A 16759-nucleotide genomic window follows, 5' to 3' on the forward strand; every position below is an offset into this window, starting at 1 on the left:
GAATGCATAAAATACTTGGAAGTCTATCCACTAAGATATTTATTAAAAGTATATTAAAAACAAATCATTGTTATTAGAAAAAGTTAAGTAGCTAAAGAAATATTAATTGCTTATGGATAGGCTGAACAACATAATAAAAATTAAAATACTACCAAAATTAATTTAAATATTTAAAATTATAAGAGTTAAACTTCTGAAAGATTAAACTAGTAATGTCTCTGGATCATGGATAAGCATTCAGTGATGTTGAGGAGTGAGGATACCCTAATAGCAATGGGGGTCCCAGGCAGATGTCCCAGGTTTTGCAATGGTGATGAGAGTTCTGCTGTTGCTATGTTTGTGTTGAATGTGGAGATACAGAAGCATCCCAAGTCATTGATGAGATCATAGCATTCTACAGGGTCTAGGTGCTCATTAGGATTCTAACAGGTCCTCAGAGTAGAGTGTACTCTGAGGGTTACTGTTTAGATCCACCCTTCTCTGGAAGGTTTGAGTAGCTTCAACTGAAGTAAGATCATTTCTTGTTCATTACATAGAGACTCAGATCCTCTTGGGTACTGAGACAAGGGGAACTGGGGACTCAAGGGACATCCTTTCCCAGGATTATGTTCATTCCCTCACTATGAAGCGTCAACGTGAAGAGGAGTGGCCTGATCTTGAGCCTAATAGCCAAGGCTCACAGAATTCAAACGGTAAGAGCTAGGGATTTTCTCCAGGGTAAAGAAGGATGGTTATGAGGGAAGATGAAAAGTTAGGTAAGTGGGAAGAAATCAAAACATTATCATGTTTGAGGAGATTAATGATGAGTTTGAAGATGAAATACTTCTGGTGAGTGCTAACAAAGGTAAATTTTGCTTAGTTTCTCCTTAATATGGTTACTACTTAATAAGAGCATCAAACATAGCAAATATCAAAAGAATCAACAAATACTCTGATTCCTGCCACTTAAGGAGTTATATTCAACAGGAAGAGATAATCAAATTATATTAAACTCCTATAAATATTAAGCAGTCCAGAGCCCATCTGTACAAGATGAAAAAACAGTGTTGAACAGAGCAGTATGTGCCAGAAAAGTCAATCTGTCTCTGATTCTATTGATGGAGGATTGGACCATGACAAACTCTTAGCTGCTGAACAACTTTTTGTCTAGGGATAATAGGTGAGATCAGGTTTTCCAATTACCAAGACTGTTCTGGTAACATTCACCAGAATTAATACAGGATTGATTGGTCAGAAATACCCATGGGAGAAAAATGTTAATACAGAATGTAGGAGGCTGGGAGGAAAGAATGTACCATATCCCAGAGTCCACAGGAAGTAACTACTCAATATCACCCGGTAAAGTATAAGGAATTGGTGCCATCTTACATGACTCACTCTGGAAACTTGAGACCTCTGTTTTGACCACAGGGCATACATGTCAATCCAAGTAATGAAACTTTTTTTTTAATTTGCTGCTTTAAAATAGTTTGTATTTAAATTCAAACCATTCCTTAATCAAAAAAAGAGATGAGGAACAAGAGACATAATGACTTACCCAGAGACAGATAGGACAAGGTCCCATATCTTCTGATTCCCATTCCACTACTCATACTAAGCTCCTCACTCATTACAAGACCCTCCTGGGGTTTGTCTTTTAGACTTAATTATTCATAGGAAAACAAATGTTAAAGAATAAATTTGTGTTAATTGCTTTTCAACACAAGAGGTTAGACAGGAAGACTACCCACTACACTATATATTGGACACTGGGAATACAAATACAAGAGAGGGATTTTCCCGAGGGATTTTCCCTATTTTCAATTGAGTTACTTCATGGGACTCAGAAAACATCCAGTTCTATTCACAAAATTTCTGGTCACATTGTAGAACCCAAGTCCCCAAATGGATCACACATCAGTGCACTCTACTCTATGCCATGGTCACTAAAACCTACTTTAAACTTAATGAATGAGAGATTGTTGCCTTCATGTATGCTTTTCCATTACTAGGTGGCTTAGTAAATAGAGTGCCAGACCCAGAGCCAGCAAGATCTGAGTTCACCTCCAAAACAAAATGAAAGAAAACAATAAACATGTGCCCAGCAGAACATCAGGAAGGATTCAAAATATATGACAACAAATACCAATTTAAGAAAGTATATATATTAGAAGAAATTATATTCATGAGTGTCATCTTTCTTGTAAACTGTTTTTTGTTCTCTGCTGTGCATTTTATTTACTTGATTCTTGTTTTCCTTTCATTTTCCCTTCCCCAATATAATATTTATGCTATAAGACATACTTATATATATAGGACATTCATATATATATTCCCCTACCATATAAACATGTAATTTACATATTATGTGTAAACAAATATTTATGTATATGGAGTATACATTTATAGTCCCCTATCATATAATATACATATAAAGTAAATATGACTAAATACATTAATATAAATATTGCTAATAAACATTAAATACATGCATATTGTTACCTAATATATCTCATATAGCACATAATACTTAATATGTATACATTACATAAGACATATGTCGGCGTACATAGACATTACATCCATGAAGAAAGCTCAGCCAAGCTATTTCCTCTAGCAGATCATCAATCACCTTTAGAAATACCTTTATCCTCCCCTCACGAGAGATCAGCAACCCACCATCTGAAAATGCAAACCCACCATCTGAAAATGCAAGCCCGTAATCTGTGGACAAAACCTTAGTTCCTCTGACTGGCTACTGGTTGCTACTTCAGGTCCATTCGTTCCTATTTCAGCTCAACCATGCTTTTCATTGAGGCATTTGTGATGGTGTCAGTGCAGTTTGGCCTACATATATAGATATAACATAAACACATGAATTCTGCTCCATAATTTGATCTTACTCTTAACCACCTCCCCACCCAGGAATCCCTCCTTTGTCTTCTTCTCTTGCCCTTTGCTTCTCCATCCACCTTTCCCTCTCTCATTATTTATAGATTTTGGAGGATGCTGTACTCTTCATGGTATATTTAGTATTGCCTATTGAACCCATTCTCAATGTGAGTAGATTTTCAGGACTATGAACCCTCCTCCCCCTTCTAATGCCTCTGTCTAGTCTTCCTCTGCACCTCATTTGTATAAACATGATTACTATTTTAACTTTACTCTGCCAAATCTTTTTTTTGAACTTATAAAGTATACATTTCCCATGTAAATAAAAATTTGTCCATGTTTAAACAGTTTATGTTGAATTCTTTAAAATTGCTCTTTGATATTGGCTCTTGTAAAATTTTCTGTTAAGTTCAGGTTTGGTTGCTAGTAACTTCTGAAAATCTGCAAGTTTGTTGAATGTCCTTTTTTTCTCATTGAAAAAGATTATTTTGCTGGACATAATATTTTTGGCATGATTCCAAGACCTGTGGTCTTATATTGTAGCTGCTACTAAGTGTACAATTTTAATTGTAGCTCCAGCATATTTGAATTGTTTTCATTTTTTTGTTGTTTTTTTGCAGAATTTTTTCTTTGATCTGGGGTTTTGAAATTTGGCAATAATATCCTTATGTGTTTTCCACAAAGGATCCTTTGAGGTGGTGATCAGTGGATTTTTTTCTATTTCTACGTTCTATACAGGACAATTTTCTAGAATTATTTCCTTCATTGTGTCAAGGTTCTCTTTTTTTGGTCACAACTTTCTGGTAGTCCAATTAGTATATTTTCTCTTGATTTGTCCTTCAAATCTGTTTTTTAAAATGAGATGTTTCACCTTCTGTTCTATTTTCCCATTCTTTTTCTGTTTTGTTATTTCTTGGTCTCTCATAACTTCACTGGTTTCCCCTTGCCCAATCCTAATTTTTAAAGAATTATTTTCATCTTTGAGACTCTTTATCTCCTTTTCTAATTGGTTAACTTTTTTTCATAATCTTATTTTCTTGGATGTTTTTAATTGTTTCTTTAGTTTTTCCTCAATGTGTCTCATTTGATTTTCGAATTCTTTTTTGAGTTCTAATATAAGTTCTCTCTGGCAGGGATCTATTTCATGTTAGTCTTTGGGGTAGAAGCTTTTTGTTTAACCAAAGTGCTTTCTGAAGATGAATCCCCATGTTTGTTCCCCGTTACTATAATATGTTTCAATGGTGGGGTGGTTCTTTGCTGATTCAATTTTTTTATTAGTATTATAGTGTAAGCACCTCTAATTGTGGGGTGGAGGGATAATGCCTCAAGCTTTCCTTCAGCTCTCCACTCTGACCAGGAACCTCAAACCAAGAGCTCCATCCTCCTGCAAGTGCCCATAGCCTGCAGTGCCCCTGTCCTGTTGCTTCTGCACTCACCCACATCTCAGCAGCACAGCTGGACCTGGAGTTCCCAATCAGCAGAGGTTCACTCTGCTTTCCCACACTCAACCCCTCACTAGACAAACAGTCCTGAAAGGTGAAATTCGTGTCTGTGGTTCCTGCCATGGCATCAGCCTAACGAAGCTAACCCTAGGGATTTCAACTTGCTGTTTCTGGCTAGCCTGAAGATTGCTTGCTCTTTATAGGAGTTAGTCCCAGCTTGGGGTCTTTTGACTCTTTGAGGAAGAGGTGGTTGATACTGGAAGGGTGAAGTCTACCTATAAGAGTGAAACAGAGCCTCTTCATTTCATTTCTCAGGGGTCCTGAGAGCAGAAGATCTGGTCCAGCCTGGGCCCAGCGGGGAAAGCAGGGCTGAGAGGCAAGAGGAAAGAGAAGCTTCTTCTGGATCACTTTATTCTCCACTTTCCTCTTCCTCCTCTTCTTACCATTCCTGTGTCTCCTCACTCTCTGACAGTGAAGATTATCCATTCAGTTTCAGCTACTTCCATGTAGAAACAATCACAGCTGAGAACATTGCATGGGATCCTGATACCAAATTGGAATCAATTCCAAAGAGGTCTAGGATATACAGCACGGAAGCATGGCAGGGGAGTACACTAGATTCTTCTCCACAGAATGTATCCTCCTTGGGCTTACTCATTGGCAAAGAGGCAACTTTGGAAAAAAACAACCAGGAATTAATGGAGGAAAAGGCAGGAACCTCAAGGGACACTGAAAAAAGACCAGAACTTCCTGACTGGACTAACCCTTCAGAAGATGCCTACTGCTGTCTGACTTGCTTTAGGATTTTCTCTACCCATGGAGCTCTGGAAGCACATAGACATCATGAGGTCAGAGAAGGTTTTGGCTGCAGTATATTTCATCACCCAATACAAGACAGGAGAATTACCCTGCAAAATGGAGGCCAGAATGAAGATCTTAGGAGACTGTACCAGGAATTTCAACCAGAGCATCAGGAAGATCATGCTTAAAGTCAGACTGCATCATCAAAGAGAAAAAATATGGTGAAGAATACTCCTGAAGAATCAGAACAATGGAAGTCTCCCTGTGTTCCTTCCAAGTAAAATAAATGAGGGCATTTGGAGCACCCCATTTTGTGAGGTGATGGCTTGTCCATCAGAGCATTTCCTTTTAAATTCCCTGCCAAGAACTAGATGACACATAACACCATGACTCAAAATCCTCCATCTCTAACATCTGCTGCTCTCAACCAAGATGAAAAGCTCTATAAACCAGAAGAACACAGAATGTCAGTCCATAGAAAAACTAAATAAGAGAGGAAGCCTTCTTAAGAACTGATAACACTTCCAGCATCATGAAGAGAATCTCCTGCCCCACGAGAAGTGATTGTTTTTCTATTATATTAATAAATTATTAAATTGGGATTGAGGTTTTTTCTTATTTCTTCATTCAGCCCCTATAGACCAGTCAGTCAATCTTTGTAGGACATTGCCGATAGATGAGATTGCTTAAATCCTCCAGATATCCATGCTTTGAGGTCTTGGGTGGGACCCAATCCAACTGAAAGACTTTCCAAACAGAATCTAATCTGGGTGAATTATTGCTCCTAGGAAATAAGCCCATATCATTATATCTCTCCATGAGAGTCTAGAAGAACCCACTTTATGAAGGAGAAAATCAACTTAGTATGATGGTCTGGGTAGAAATGAATTCCCTTGTTCAGATTGCTGGAGGTGGCTGAGTCTCATGATCAAGTCCTGCTCTCAGCAGGAAGAGCTAGAGATTTCTAACTTACCTCATTAATGTGTCCATCTTAATATTTGTTCACCAAATCAGATCTGATTTGTACCTATCAGGGACGTCTTTTCCAAAGGAATTGCCATGGTTTTGTCTTTGGTTACTGAGACCACTGACCATCAATTTATCAATTAGTCCAACTAATAAACTGAGCATTACCTATCTAGAAACTCTCAAGCTTTTCATTTGTCTCACACAATTGGCTCAATGTCTATAGATTCATAGGACTATTGAATTGAACTAGACTAGAACTGAAAAGCATGTTAGAGTCCATCAAGCCTATTCTCTCATTTTACAGTTAAGGAAACTGAAGCCCAAGAATGTTCAGTGGTTTACCAAAATTCACATAGGTGGTGACAGAGGCAATTTTGAGCCCAAATCTTCTGATTCCAAAGGTTGCACTATGCATATGAAACCACCATCCAAGAAACTATCCCAAGTGATCACCCAATACCATCCAGTGAGTAAAGAGTCAGTGCCATCCTTCATGGCTTTGGTTTTATGGAGATGTGGGGCTTCTGTCTAGACTACAAGTAGAGTATGTAGGTCCATGTAGGTGATTTTTAAAATTTGCTTTTCAAAAATAGTTTGCCTGTTTAAACAGTTCCCAAACCAAAGAAAGAGATAAGGAACAGAGGCTCAGAATGGCAAAAGGATTTAGCCAAGATTGCCTAGTTAACAAGAGACAGAATCAGACCCCACTCTATACTACTCACTGCTCCTCTCCCATCTAGGTGAGTCCCTCCCTTCCCTAGGGTTTGTCTTCATTTATTCATAGGAAACCAAATGTTCAAGAATAAATGTGAGAGGTGCATTTCATCACAGAGATTGGATGGAGTAAAAAGAACCTTAGAGGGAACGCCAGGGAAGTAAGCAGGTGAGAGAGTTACAGTCCATTCCTAAAAAGAAAAAAAAAAGTGAATATAGAATCAAAAATCACCTTAGGGATTTTTTTTAAGACAAGCAACTATTACTGAGCAGGGCAAGTCTGGTCATGTTCTCCTAGAACTGATGAATGACATAGATGTGACAGTTTTTCTCTCAAATCATTACCAGCATATTGTCACCTTTCCTGGGATTTCTGTGACCTGGGAGGTTGTGGTCATTCATGCCCCTAAATTTTCACACATCTCATATAAGCTCCTGTTTCCATCAGAATAAGCAGAAAGTGAAAGTTTGGGAACCCACATGTCACATGTTTTCTGTTTTTTGAAAGGCAATTGGGGTTAGGTGACTCGCCGAGTCATAGTTAATATTAAGTATCTCACATTTGAACTCAGGTCCTACTGACTCCAAGGCTGGTGCTCTATCCACTGCCCATCTAGCTACTCCAAACCTCATGTTTTCTGGAAATGACTTTTATGTCTAATGAATCATCTAATGGGGAGGACCTGGGCTCTTAAGAATTAGAACATTTAACAGGTTTACTTTTATTTTATTTCACGATTTGCTCTTTCATTATGTTCAAATTCTAGGAGATCCAGCTGTGCTGTTAGTGATCTGCAGGGTTGAATTGTCTGAAAAGTTAGGAACTCCTAGAAACAAACAGAAGTTTGGGATAGTTTTATAGCAGAAGGGAAAACAAAAAACCTTTCCTTCTCCTGCAGGAACTTGCTCAAATCTGCCTTGAGCTTGAGTTTCCAGCCCAGTGAAAGCTGCCATTCCTTTCTAGTTTTTGAAAGAGGAAAAAAGGGAACAAGTACTTATTAATCATACGTTATTTGCAACACATATGTCTTTTTAAATGCTTTATAAATATCTCATTTTATCACAATCGCACAACAATACAAGGAAGCAGGTGCTATTATGATCTCTATTTTATAATTGAGGAAACTGAAACCAACAAATTAATTGACTTACCCAGGGTTACCCAGTAAATATTTGAGAAAGTATTTGTCCCCATAGAAAGGTGAACACACTTGATGAGTATATATTTGCAATCTTCCTTAGTGGGTACAGAGTCCAGATCAGATGTGAGAGAGCATGGTGTGATGGTTAAAAGGGCTGGACTTGATGCCAAAAAGAACCTTTGCTTGAATCTTGCCTTTGACGATTTTTTTCTTATGGAATATAGATAACACTTCTGACCCTCAGTTTTACCATCTGTTCAATGAAGGGTTGGACTCAAAAGCTTCTGAGGTCCCTTTTAGCTCTAAAACTTTGACCCTCTGGGCCTGATCAGGGCAAGCTATAGAAAATCCCTGTGTGATATGATCCCCAACCCTAATAATCCAGGATGCCTAGAGCTCCAGACTGTTTGGAGAAGTTTGCCTTATGATGCTTCTACAAGTACAATGATTATCAGTCCCATAAGAAAAATCTATCAATAGCAAAACAAGGCAAGGAGGTAATTCCCAAGCTGTAGAGAAAGCTCTGGATTGTCTGAGGACAGGAGAACTGAAGGTTCTTTAGGCCTGGGGATCTGGAATTGGGAGTGGGGTCTCCAAGAGGAGCACTATCAAACTGGGTCATGAACTGTTCTGAGCTTATAAACGATCGGGAGAAGGCAGTTTAAAGCAACAACAGACAGATAACCTATCCTAGAAGGGGTGCCGCCTTTTACTGTTTTTTTATGCTGCCTGGAAAAGGATCTTGAAATAATTGGTAAAGGAGGCGCACACACACACACACACACACACACACACACACACACACACTCTTATGGAATAAAACCTTAAAAAACAGAATAGGCAAAATGTGAAGAATTCACAGAAGGTAATTCCTTAAAAATTATAATTGAACAAGTGAAAGCTAATGACTATGAGAATCAAAGACAAAAAGATCAAAATAGAAAATGTGAAATAATTCATTGAAAAAACTGGCCTGGAATAGACCAGAACTATCTGAAAGTCATTATCAAAGGAATCTAGACATCTTCTTTCAAGAAATTATCAAGAAAAACCACCTTGATTTTCTAGAACCAGAAGTTACATTTCTTATTCTATGTATTCTCCCTTCTAACTGCTCTAATAATGAGAAAGTTTTTAGGAGTTATTAGTATCATTTTCCCATGTAAGAATGTTACAGTTTAACCTTATTGAATCCTTTTTTTTCCCTTTCCCGTTTACCTTTTTACGCTTCTTTTGAGTTTTGTATTTAAAAGCCATTTTTTAAAATTCAACTCTGGGTTTTTCATCAGTAATGCTTGAGTCCTCTATTTCACTGAATGTCCATTCTCCCTACCTCCTTATCCCAACCCCCATATCCCCACTCTACCCCCATCCCCCAGAAAGATTATGCTTAGTTTTTCTGTATAGGTTATTCTTGATAATCCTAGCTCTTTTGTCCTCTGAAATATATTCTAAATTGAATGTCAAAACTGCTCAATCTTGTGTGATTCTGGACTGTGGCTTTATGATGTTTAAATTGTTTGGCTATTTGCAATATTTTCTCCTTGACCTGAGAGTTCTGGATTTCAGCTATAATATTCTTGGGAGTTTTCATTTTTATTTTCACCTTTTGGGGGAGATATCAGTGGATTATTTCAATTTCTATTCTATGCTCTGGTATCAGTTTTCAGATACTTTCTCTGATCTCTCCCAGACCTATTTTCCAGGTGAGTTTTTTCCTAATGGAATATTTCACATTTTCTATTTTTATAATTTTAATTTTGTTTTGTTTTTGAAGATTTAAAAAGTCATTAGCTTACATTTGCTCAATTCTGATTTTTAAAGGAATTACCTTTTTGCAGTGAGCTTTTGTACCTCTTTTTTCTACTTGACTATTTTTAAAGAGTTCTCACCAGATTTTTGTTTCTTTCCCCACTTAGCCAATTCTGCTTTTCAATGCATTCTTCTCATCATTGCCCCTTTTACCATTTGCCTATTTTAAGTTTTTTGGGCCTCCTTTACCAACTTGTTGACTTTTATCATGATTTTTTTTTTTGCATCAATCTCATTTCTCTTACCAATTTTCCCTCTACTTCACTTACTTGATTTAAATTTTTTTTGAGCTTTTCCATGACCTGGAGCCAATTCATAGTTTTTGGGGTTTTTATGCTTTGCATATAGGAGTTTTAACAATGTTTTCTTCTGAATTTATGTTTTGATCTTCCTTTGTATCATAGTAACTTTTTCTAATCAAGAGCTTTTTTTAATGTTTGCTCATTTTCCAGCTTATTTTTTTAAACTTTTAATTCTATGTTAAAGTGGAACTCTGCTGGAGTGAAGGGACACTGTCTCAGACTTTAGAATTCTTTGTGCAGCTGTTTTTTTGGGGATCCCTAAGTTTTCAGTTCTTTCAAGGTGGTATGATGTAGGGAGAGGAGTGTTTACTACTCTACTGTACTGTGTTCTGATCTGTGAGGAACCACAAGCACTCTGTTCTATCTGGAACTTTGACAAGGGTCTTAGCTCCCCTGTGGCAGCAGGCTCTGAGGTGGTAGAGTTCCCCCATTCCCTGACATTGAGATCTAAAATTGTGACCTGGATTCAAGTACAGATAATGCAACAGAATCCTGCCTCTGGTGCCAGCAAAGGGAACCTATAATCTCCTTCTGACAAGGAGGACAGACACCTTTTATCATTTGTGTGATGATTCAATCACCCCACCTCTACCTCCAAGATTTACTGCTGCTTTTCTACGGCATGGATTGCATTCCATTTTTACCTGTTGACCTTCTAGGTTGACTAGGTTGAAAAATCATTTTACCCTGTCCTTTTGAGCATTCTTCTGTTGGGAACATGATATGTAACTTTGCTTTACCTCTGGTAGATCTTCTCTTCTTGTGAGAGGATGATGGTGATACAAGGAGACAGAGGCAGTTGCTGTTCTCTGACCTCCCCACTGAGAGGCTGTTGCTTTGTCTGATCTCTTCCTCTTCCCTCTGCCTCCAATTTATTTTCTCAGTCCACAAGCAATACTTGTATCAGTAAAGGCTGCTTTGCAACTCCTTCAGATGTTCACAGCTGTGGAGGCTCTCAGAGAACTGACCTTCGCTTAGTGCACTTAGGGATGGTCCTTAACAATTCCCTGTTTTTGTTGTTTTAAACGCAATTATTTTCCCCCCTCAGCATGGTCAGTAAGTTTCAGCATGCTAGGGAATACAAACAGCACTATAGCAGATATTGAATCTTGTGAAATGTCATGGAGGCAGACTTTCAAATGGAGAAGAGGACTATAGTCAGAACAGTGTATTGGCCCATTTAATTACCCTGACTACCGCATCTCCTTCCTTTCCTTCCCCACAGGTTACCAAAGGAACTCTGGGAGAATCCTACTCATGAAAAACTCTCATATGCTGCTGGTGGTTCTTGTCCTTGTTTGGGTACCATTGTTCCATTCTAGAATTTGTTTTAAGACTTTTTATGGAATGGTTTGAGAGCTCAGACACATCCCTGCCTTTTCTCCACTATCTTGGCTCTGAAGGACTTATAAGTGTTTTCCATCTCCAGAGAACTAATGGAGTCTAAACACAGACTGAAGCATAATTTTTTACTTTTTCTTAACTTTTTTTTTTCATACCATGACTTACCTATGTCAAATTAATTACCTTCAGTGGGTGGTTTTAATTGATCAGAAATAGTTCACCCTTTTCCATCTTCCTTGGTCAATGGGCACAACATTTCAGACCATATATTGCCTCCTTGTCCCACTACCATTGCTGCCATGCCCCCCAAAAGCAAAGAAATGAGAGATATCCTGCTCTGTCAGGCAAAAAGATGTCAAATTTGCCAAGATCAATAGAAACAAGGACAATGTGAAGTTTAAAGTTTGCTGCAGCAGCTATCTGAATATATTGACCATCATAGAAAAAGAAATCAAAGAAACTTAAAAAGTTCCTGACTCCTGGTTTGATAGTGAAGGAATTATTCAATGTTCTATGTGGGGGAAGATGGGTAGAAATTGCTCACCTTCTCAATGAGGTCAAAGGAAGGATTCCAAACTCCATTTGAAGAAAAAGAATGTTAAAATTGTTTTTACTTTTGATTAAGGGAAAATATTACATTTTAAAATATAGAGAAAAATCTAATGTAGTGATTCCTTGTATGATCTGATCTTCAGCATCTATCCTCAGCTATGAGGGAGCTCATGGCTTCCACAGGGGACACAGTCATCTCCAAAACAGTATGTGAAGTGAAAGCTTATGATTATCTGGTAAGAGACGATTAGTAGCCAAGAAACTAGGAGCAGAAAAAAAAATTTATCACTACTGTGTAAGTTGGAGTCTGGTTCTCCTGGTTTGAGCTCAAGTACTATGAGGGTAAAGAACTAATGGTGTCCCCGGGTTATTGCAAAAGCAAGACAGATCTTTTAGATGAGAGACTAATGTCCTGGAAATCATCCTTTTTTTCCCCTATAAGCATCTCTGGACACATATCTTCTGTGGATTTGCAAAAGCAGCAAAGGCTGGGTTCCGTGAGACACTCCATAGAAGGATTTGGTTTCTACAAGAATAGATGGTTGAGAATCTTTGCTGGAAAGTATATTATCCCCAAACTTAATGTGATTCCCTAAAATTAAGGGTTTTCATTTTTAGGTAAGATAATACAATGGAAAAGAGTAGATTGGTTCTATTAGAAGATCTGGTTTCAAATGCTACCTTTGTTAACTACCTGTGTGACATTGGAAAAGTCACATGACCTTATGAATCCTCAGTTTCCTCATCTATAAAATAGACTAGATGCTCTTTGAAGTATCTGTGAGTCCTAGATCCATGTCCCTTAATAAAACGGGTCTATTTTAATTCTCAGTGTCAGGAAATCAGAAAATAGCCCAGAACAGACAAGAGGTCTTTAGAGGCAGCAGAAAAATTGTCCATCTGCCCATCAATTGGAGAATGGTTGTGGTAAATGAATGTTATGGAATATTATTGTTCTCTAAGAAATGACCAGCAGGGTTATAAAATAAACCCACATAAGTCATCAGCATTCTTATATATCACTAACAAAATCCAACAGTCAGAGTTACAAAGAGAAATTCCATTTAAAAACTCTGATAATATAAAATATTTGGAATCTATCTGCCAAGGGAAAATCAAAAACTTTATAGGCAAAATTACAAACCACTTTTACACAAATTAAGTCTGATCTAACCAATTGGAAAAATTAAATGCTCTTGGAGAGCGACAAATTAATAAAGATGACAATATTACCTAAATAATCTATTTATTTAGCCCTATAAATAGACTCCCAAAAAACTATTTTAATGACCTAGAAAAATAACAAAATTCAATGGAAAAACAAAAGGTCAAGAATCTCAAAGGTTTGAAAAAAAATCAAATGAAGGGGTTAAACTGTACCAGATCTAAAATTATAGAGCAGCAAACCAAAACCATTTGGTATTGGCTAAGGAAAATTGATCAATGGAATAGGTTAGGTTTAAGGACAAAACAGTCAACAATTATACAACCTAGTCTTTGACAAACCCAAACACCCCAGCTTTTGGGATAAGAACACTTTTGGCAAAATAGGGAAAATTGGAAATAATATGGCAGAAACTAGGCATTGATCCACATTAACACTACACCAAGATAAGGTCAAAATGGATTCATGACCTAGGCATAAAGAATAAATTATTAATAAATTAGAGGAACACGGATAGTTTACCTCTCAGACCTGTGGAAGGGAAGGAATTTAACCAAAGAGAACTAGAAATCATTACGTCACAAATAGAAAATTTCAACTATATCAAACTGAAAAGTTTTTAAAACAAAATTAATGCAGACAAGATTAGAAGGGGCAAAAACTGGGAAAATATTTTTTAATCAAAGTTCTGATAAAGGCCTCATTTCAAAATATAATTTTCTAATTTATAAAAAAATCAAGCCATTTCAATTGAAAATGGTCAAAAGGATATGAACAGACAATTCTCAGTAAAAATTGAAATATTTTACATGAAAAAGATGCTCCAAGTCATTATTAATCAGGTAAATTAAGACAATTAAGATACCACTACAACCTGCGTTGGCTAAGGAAAAATGACAGGAAAAATAATGATTGTTGGAGGGGGGAAAACTGGAACATTGATGCCTTGTTGGTGGGTTGTAACAATCCATTCTGGAAGTAGTTTGAACATGCTCAAAAAGTTATCAAACTTGCAAACCACCAGCAGTGTTACCTGGGCCATCCCAAAGAGACTAAAGGAAAGGACCTTTGTGCAGAATTTTTTGCACCCTCTTTAGTGGCTAGAAATAAACTGGTGGATCCCATCATTGGAGAATGGCTGAATAAATTGTGGTATAGAATATTATGAATATTACTGTTCTGTAAGAAATGACCAACAGGAAGATTTCAGAAAAGGTCTGGAGAGACTTAAGAACTGATGCGGTGAAATGGCAGGACCAGGAGATCTTTATACTTCAACAACAATACTGTTGTGAAGTTCTGATGGACCTGGCCATCCTCAACAACGATCAATATTTCCAATGGGATAAAGAACTGAACCAACTACGCCCAAGAAAGAACTTTAGATGACTAAAAACCATTATATTGAATTAATCCCTATATTTATCCCACCTGCATTTTGATTTCCTTCCAAAACTAATTGTACAATATTTCAGAGTCTGATTCTTTTATACACAAAATAATGTTTTGGTCATTATACTTATTTGTATCTAATTTATATTTTAATGTATTTAACATCTACTGGTTATCCTGCCATCTGGGGAGGGGGGGGTAAGAGGTGAAAAATTGGAACAAAGGTTTGGCAATTGTTAATGCTGAAAAGTTACCCATACATATAACCTGTAAATAAAGGCTATTAAATAAAAAATTTAAAAAAAATGACCACAGAATAATCGAGAGGCTTGGAGAGTTACAGAACGATGCAGGAAATGACAGAACCAGGGCTCTAACATTTCAACGATGATACTATATGAGGGATGTATTCGTGGAAGTGGTTTTTTGACAAAGAGACCTAATTCAGTTTCAATTGATCAATGATGGACAAACAGCTACACCCAAAGAAAGAACACTGGGAAATATAATGTAAACTGTTTGCATTTTTGTTTTTCTTCCTGTTATTTTTTACCTTTTAATCAATTTCCCTGGATGTGCAAAAGAGAACTGTTTGGTTCTGCACACATATTTGTATCTAGGATATAGGCATATTCAGTATATATAGGACTGCTTGCTATCTAGGGGAGGCAGTGGAGGGGAAAAATCGGAAAGAAGTAAAGTAAGGGGATAATGTTGTAAAAAATTACCCTGGCATGGGTTCTGTCAATAAAAAGTTATAATAAAAAAAAAAGAAAAATTGTCCATCTATAGCCCTAAGAGTGAAATAGAGGTAAGATGCTGGCTTTGACAGGAAACTTCTTTTGATTGGGACTTGGGACACAATGTTTCACAGTCACCAAAGGAAACCTATATTGACAAGGAGAAAAATTTTCCAGTGATACAATAAGTTTCTTATTTAAAAAGTATAAAAGCAGTGTATAGGGAATAAGGATACTATGTTTGACTCAGAAGCCTAGTTCAAATCTTGGTTCTACCAGATAGTAATATTTTAATAGGTCACAAAACACCTGGTTTTTCTGTTTTTTTTTTAATCTGTGAAATGAGATTGGCTTAATGATCTATCTGTAGTCTATCCTTTTTTAATCCCTTGCAAAACCTGGTAGTATGTTTAAAATTTGCCTTTTCAGTGAATGTATATATAGATTATGTATGTGTATCTCATTGACTTTTAGAGGCAGTTAGATGGTGCAGTGGATAGAACACTGTAGTCAGAAGAGACTTTGAGTTTAAATCTAGCCTGAATACATTTACATTTGTATGACCCTGGTCAAGTCCCTTAACTGTTTGCTTCACTTTCATCTACTGTAAAATGGGTATAAGATAATAGCACCTTCCTGGAAGGATCCTTGTGAGGATAAAATGAGAATCTGTAAAGCACTTAGCATAGTGTTTGACAAATAGTAGGCATGATATAGATGGATGCGATGGATGGATGAATGGATGAATAAGGGTCTAGATCCCCAAGCATCACTGAATCATAGAAGGTAAAAGTTGAAAAGTATTCCAGAAGCTTTCTAATAAAACTCTTAACCCCAAGAGAAATCCCTACTATTTTAAAATACCCAACAAGCCTGGCCCCTTCCTACTTTTATCAGTCTTACATTTTCTCCCATGTATTTTAATGCAGTGATCTTCGCCTCTCGATGTTCTTCAAAAAAAAGACACTCCATCTTCCAATTCTATGCTTTTTCGTGGCTGTACCCCCATGCTGGCAGTTGTCCCTTTCTTCATCTCTGCCTCCTGGACTCCCTTGCTTTAAGTTCAAGCTAAAATCCTATCTTCTGCCAGAAGCTTCTCCAGATTTCCCTCTATATCCTGACCCTTATCTCCATTTTATTCTGCATATATCAGGTTTGTATTTCATTGTTTCTATGATGTGTCTTCCCTGACTGCACAAAGTCCTTGAAAGCAGGCAATCTCTTTTTTTCCTTTTATTATATCCCTAACTCTTAGAATAGCATATGGCATAGATTTTTAATCCATGGTAGCTGGATTTTGAATATGTGATTTGTTACTATTTGTGGCAATTTGATATTCTGTACAACACTGTGGTCCAGGGTTACCAGTTGCACCATGTGACTTTCCAATAGAGAATCCTTTATCAGATATTTGTATTTTATCTTGTATTGTACTGATATACATTAATTGAACAACTCTGAGAAACTTCCATAAAGCTAATATCTAATAACAGTCTTATTCTCTTAGGACAAC

At 37.0% G+C, this 16759-nt stretch overlaps 1 protein-coding gene across 2 annotated transcripts; it reads left to right on the plus strand.

Moving 5' to 3' along the window:
• The first annotated feature begins 205 nt into the window (after nucleotides 1–205).
• On the plus strand, nucleotides 206–12028 carry LOC100931772 (protein FAM170A-like). 2 transcript variants are annotated; one of them, XR_004233703.1, is made up of 2 exons: nucleotides 206–692; nucleotides 11279–12028. XR_004233703.1 is itself a non-coding variant. In XM_003770542.2 (2 exons), the coding sequence occupies exons 1-2, from the start codon at nucleotides 623–625 to the stop codon at nucleotides 5300–5302; spliced, it is 744 nt and encodes a 247-aa protein (XP_003770590.1). In that variant the 5' UTR covers nucleotides 217–622; the 3' UTR covers nucleotides 5303–5710. The 2 variants fall into 2 exon arrangements, 1 of the variants encoding a protein (XP_003770590.1); XM_003770542.2 differs by lacking the exon at nucleotides 11279–12028 and adding an exon at nucleotides 4629–5710 and having other exon boundaries at nucleotides 217–692.
• Nucleotides 12029–16759: the final 4731 nt, after the last annotated feature.

The sequence above is a fragment of the Sarcophilus harrisii genome, chromosome 4 (assembly GCF_902635505.1).
Source record: "Sarcophilus harrisii chromosome 4, mSarHar1.11, whole genome shotgun sequence".
In the NCBI taxonomy this organism is placed as follows: domain Eukaryota; kingdom Metazoa; phylum Chordata; class Mammalia; order Dasyuromorphia; family Dasyuridae; genus Sarcophilus; species Sarcophilus harrisii.

Coding starts and splice junctions, on each gene's coding strand:
- LOC100931772 (XM_003770542.2), top strand. CDS start 623: ATGAAGCGTCAACGTGAAGAGGAGTGGCCTGATCTTGAGCCTAATAGC. Junction 693..4,628: donor AGGCTCACAGAATTCAAACG/GTAAGAGCTAGG, acceptor TTCATTTCTCAG/GGGTCCTGAGAGCAGAAGAT.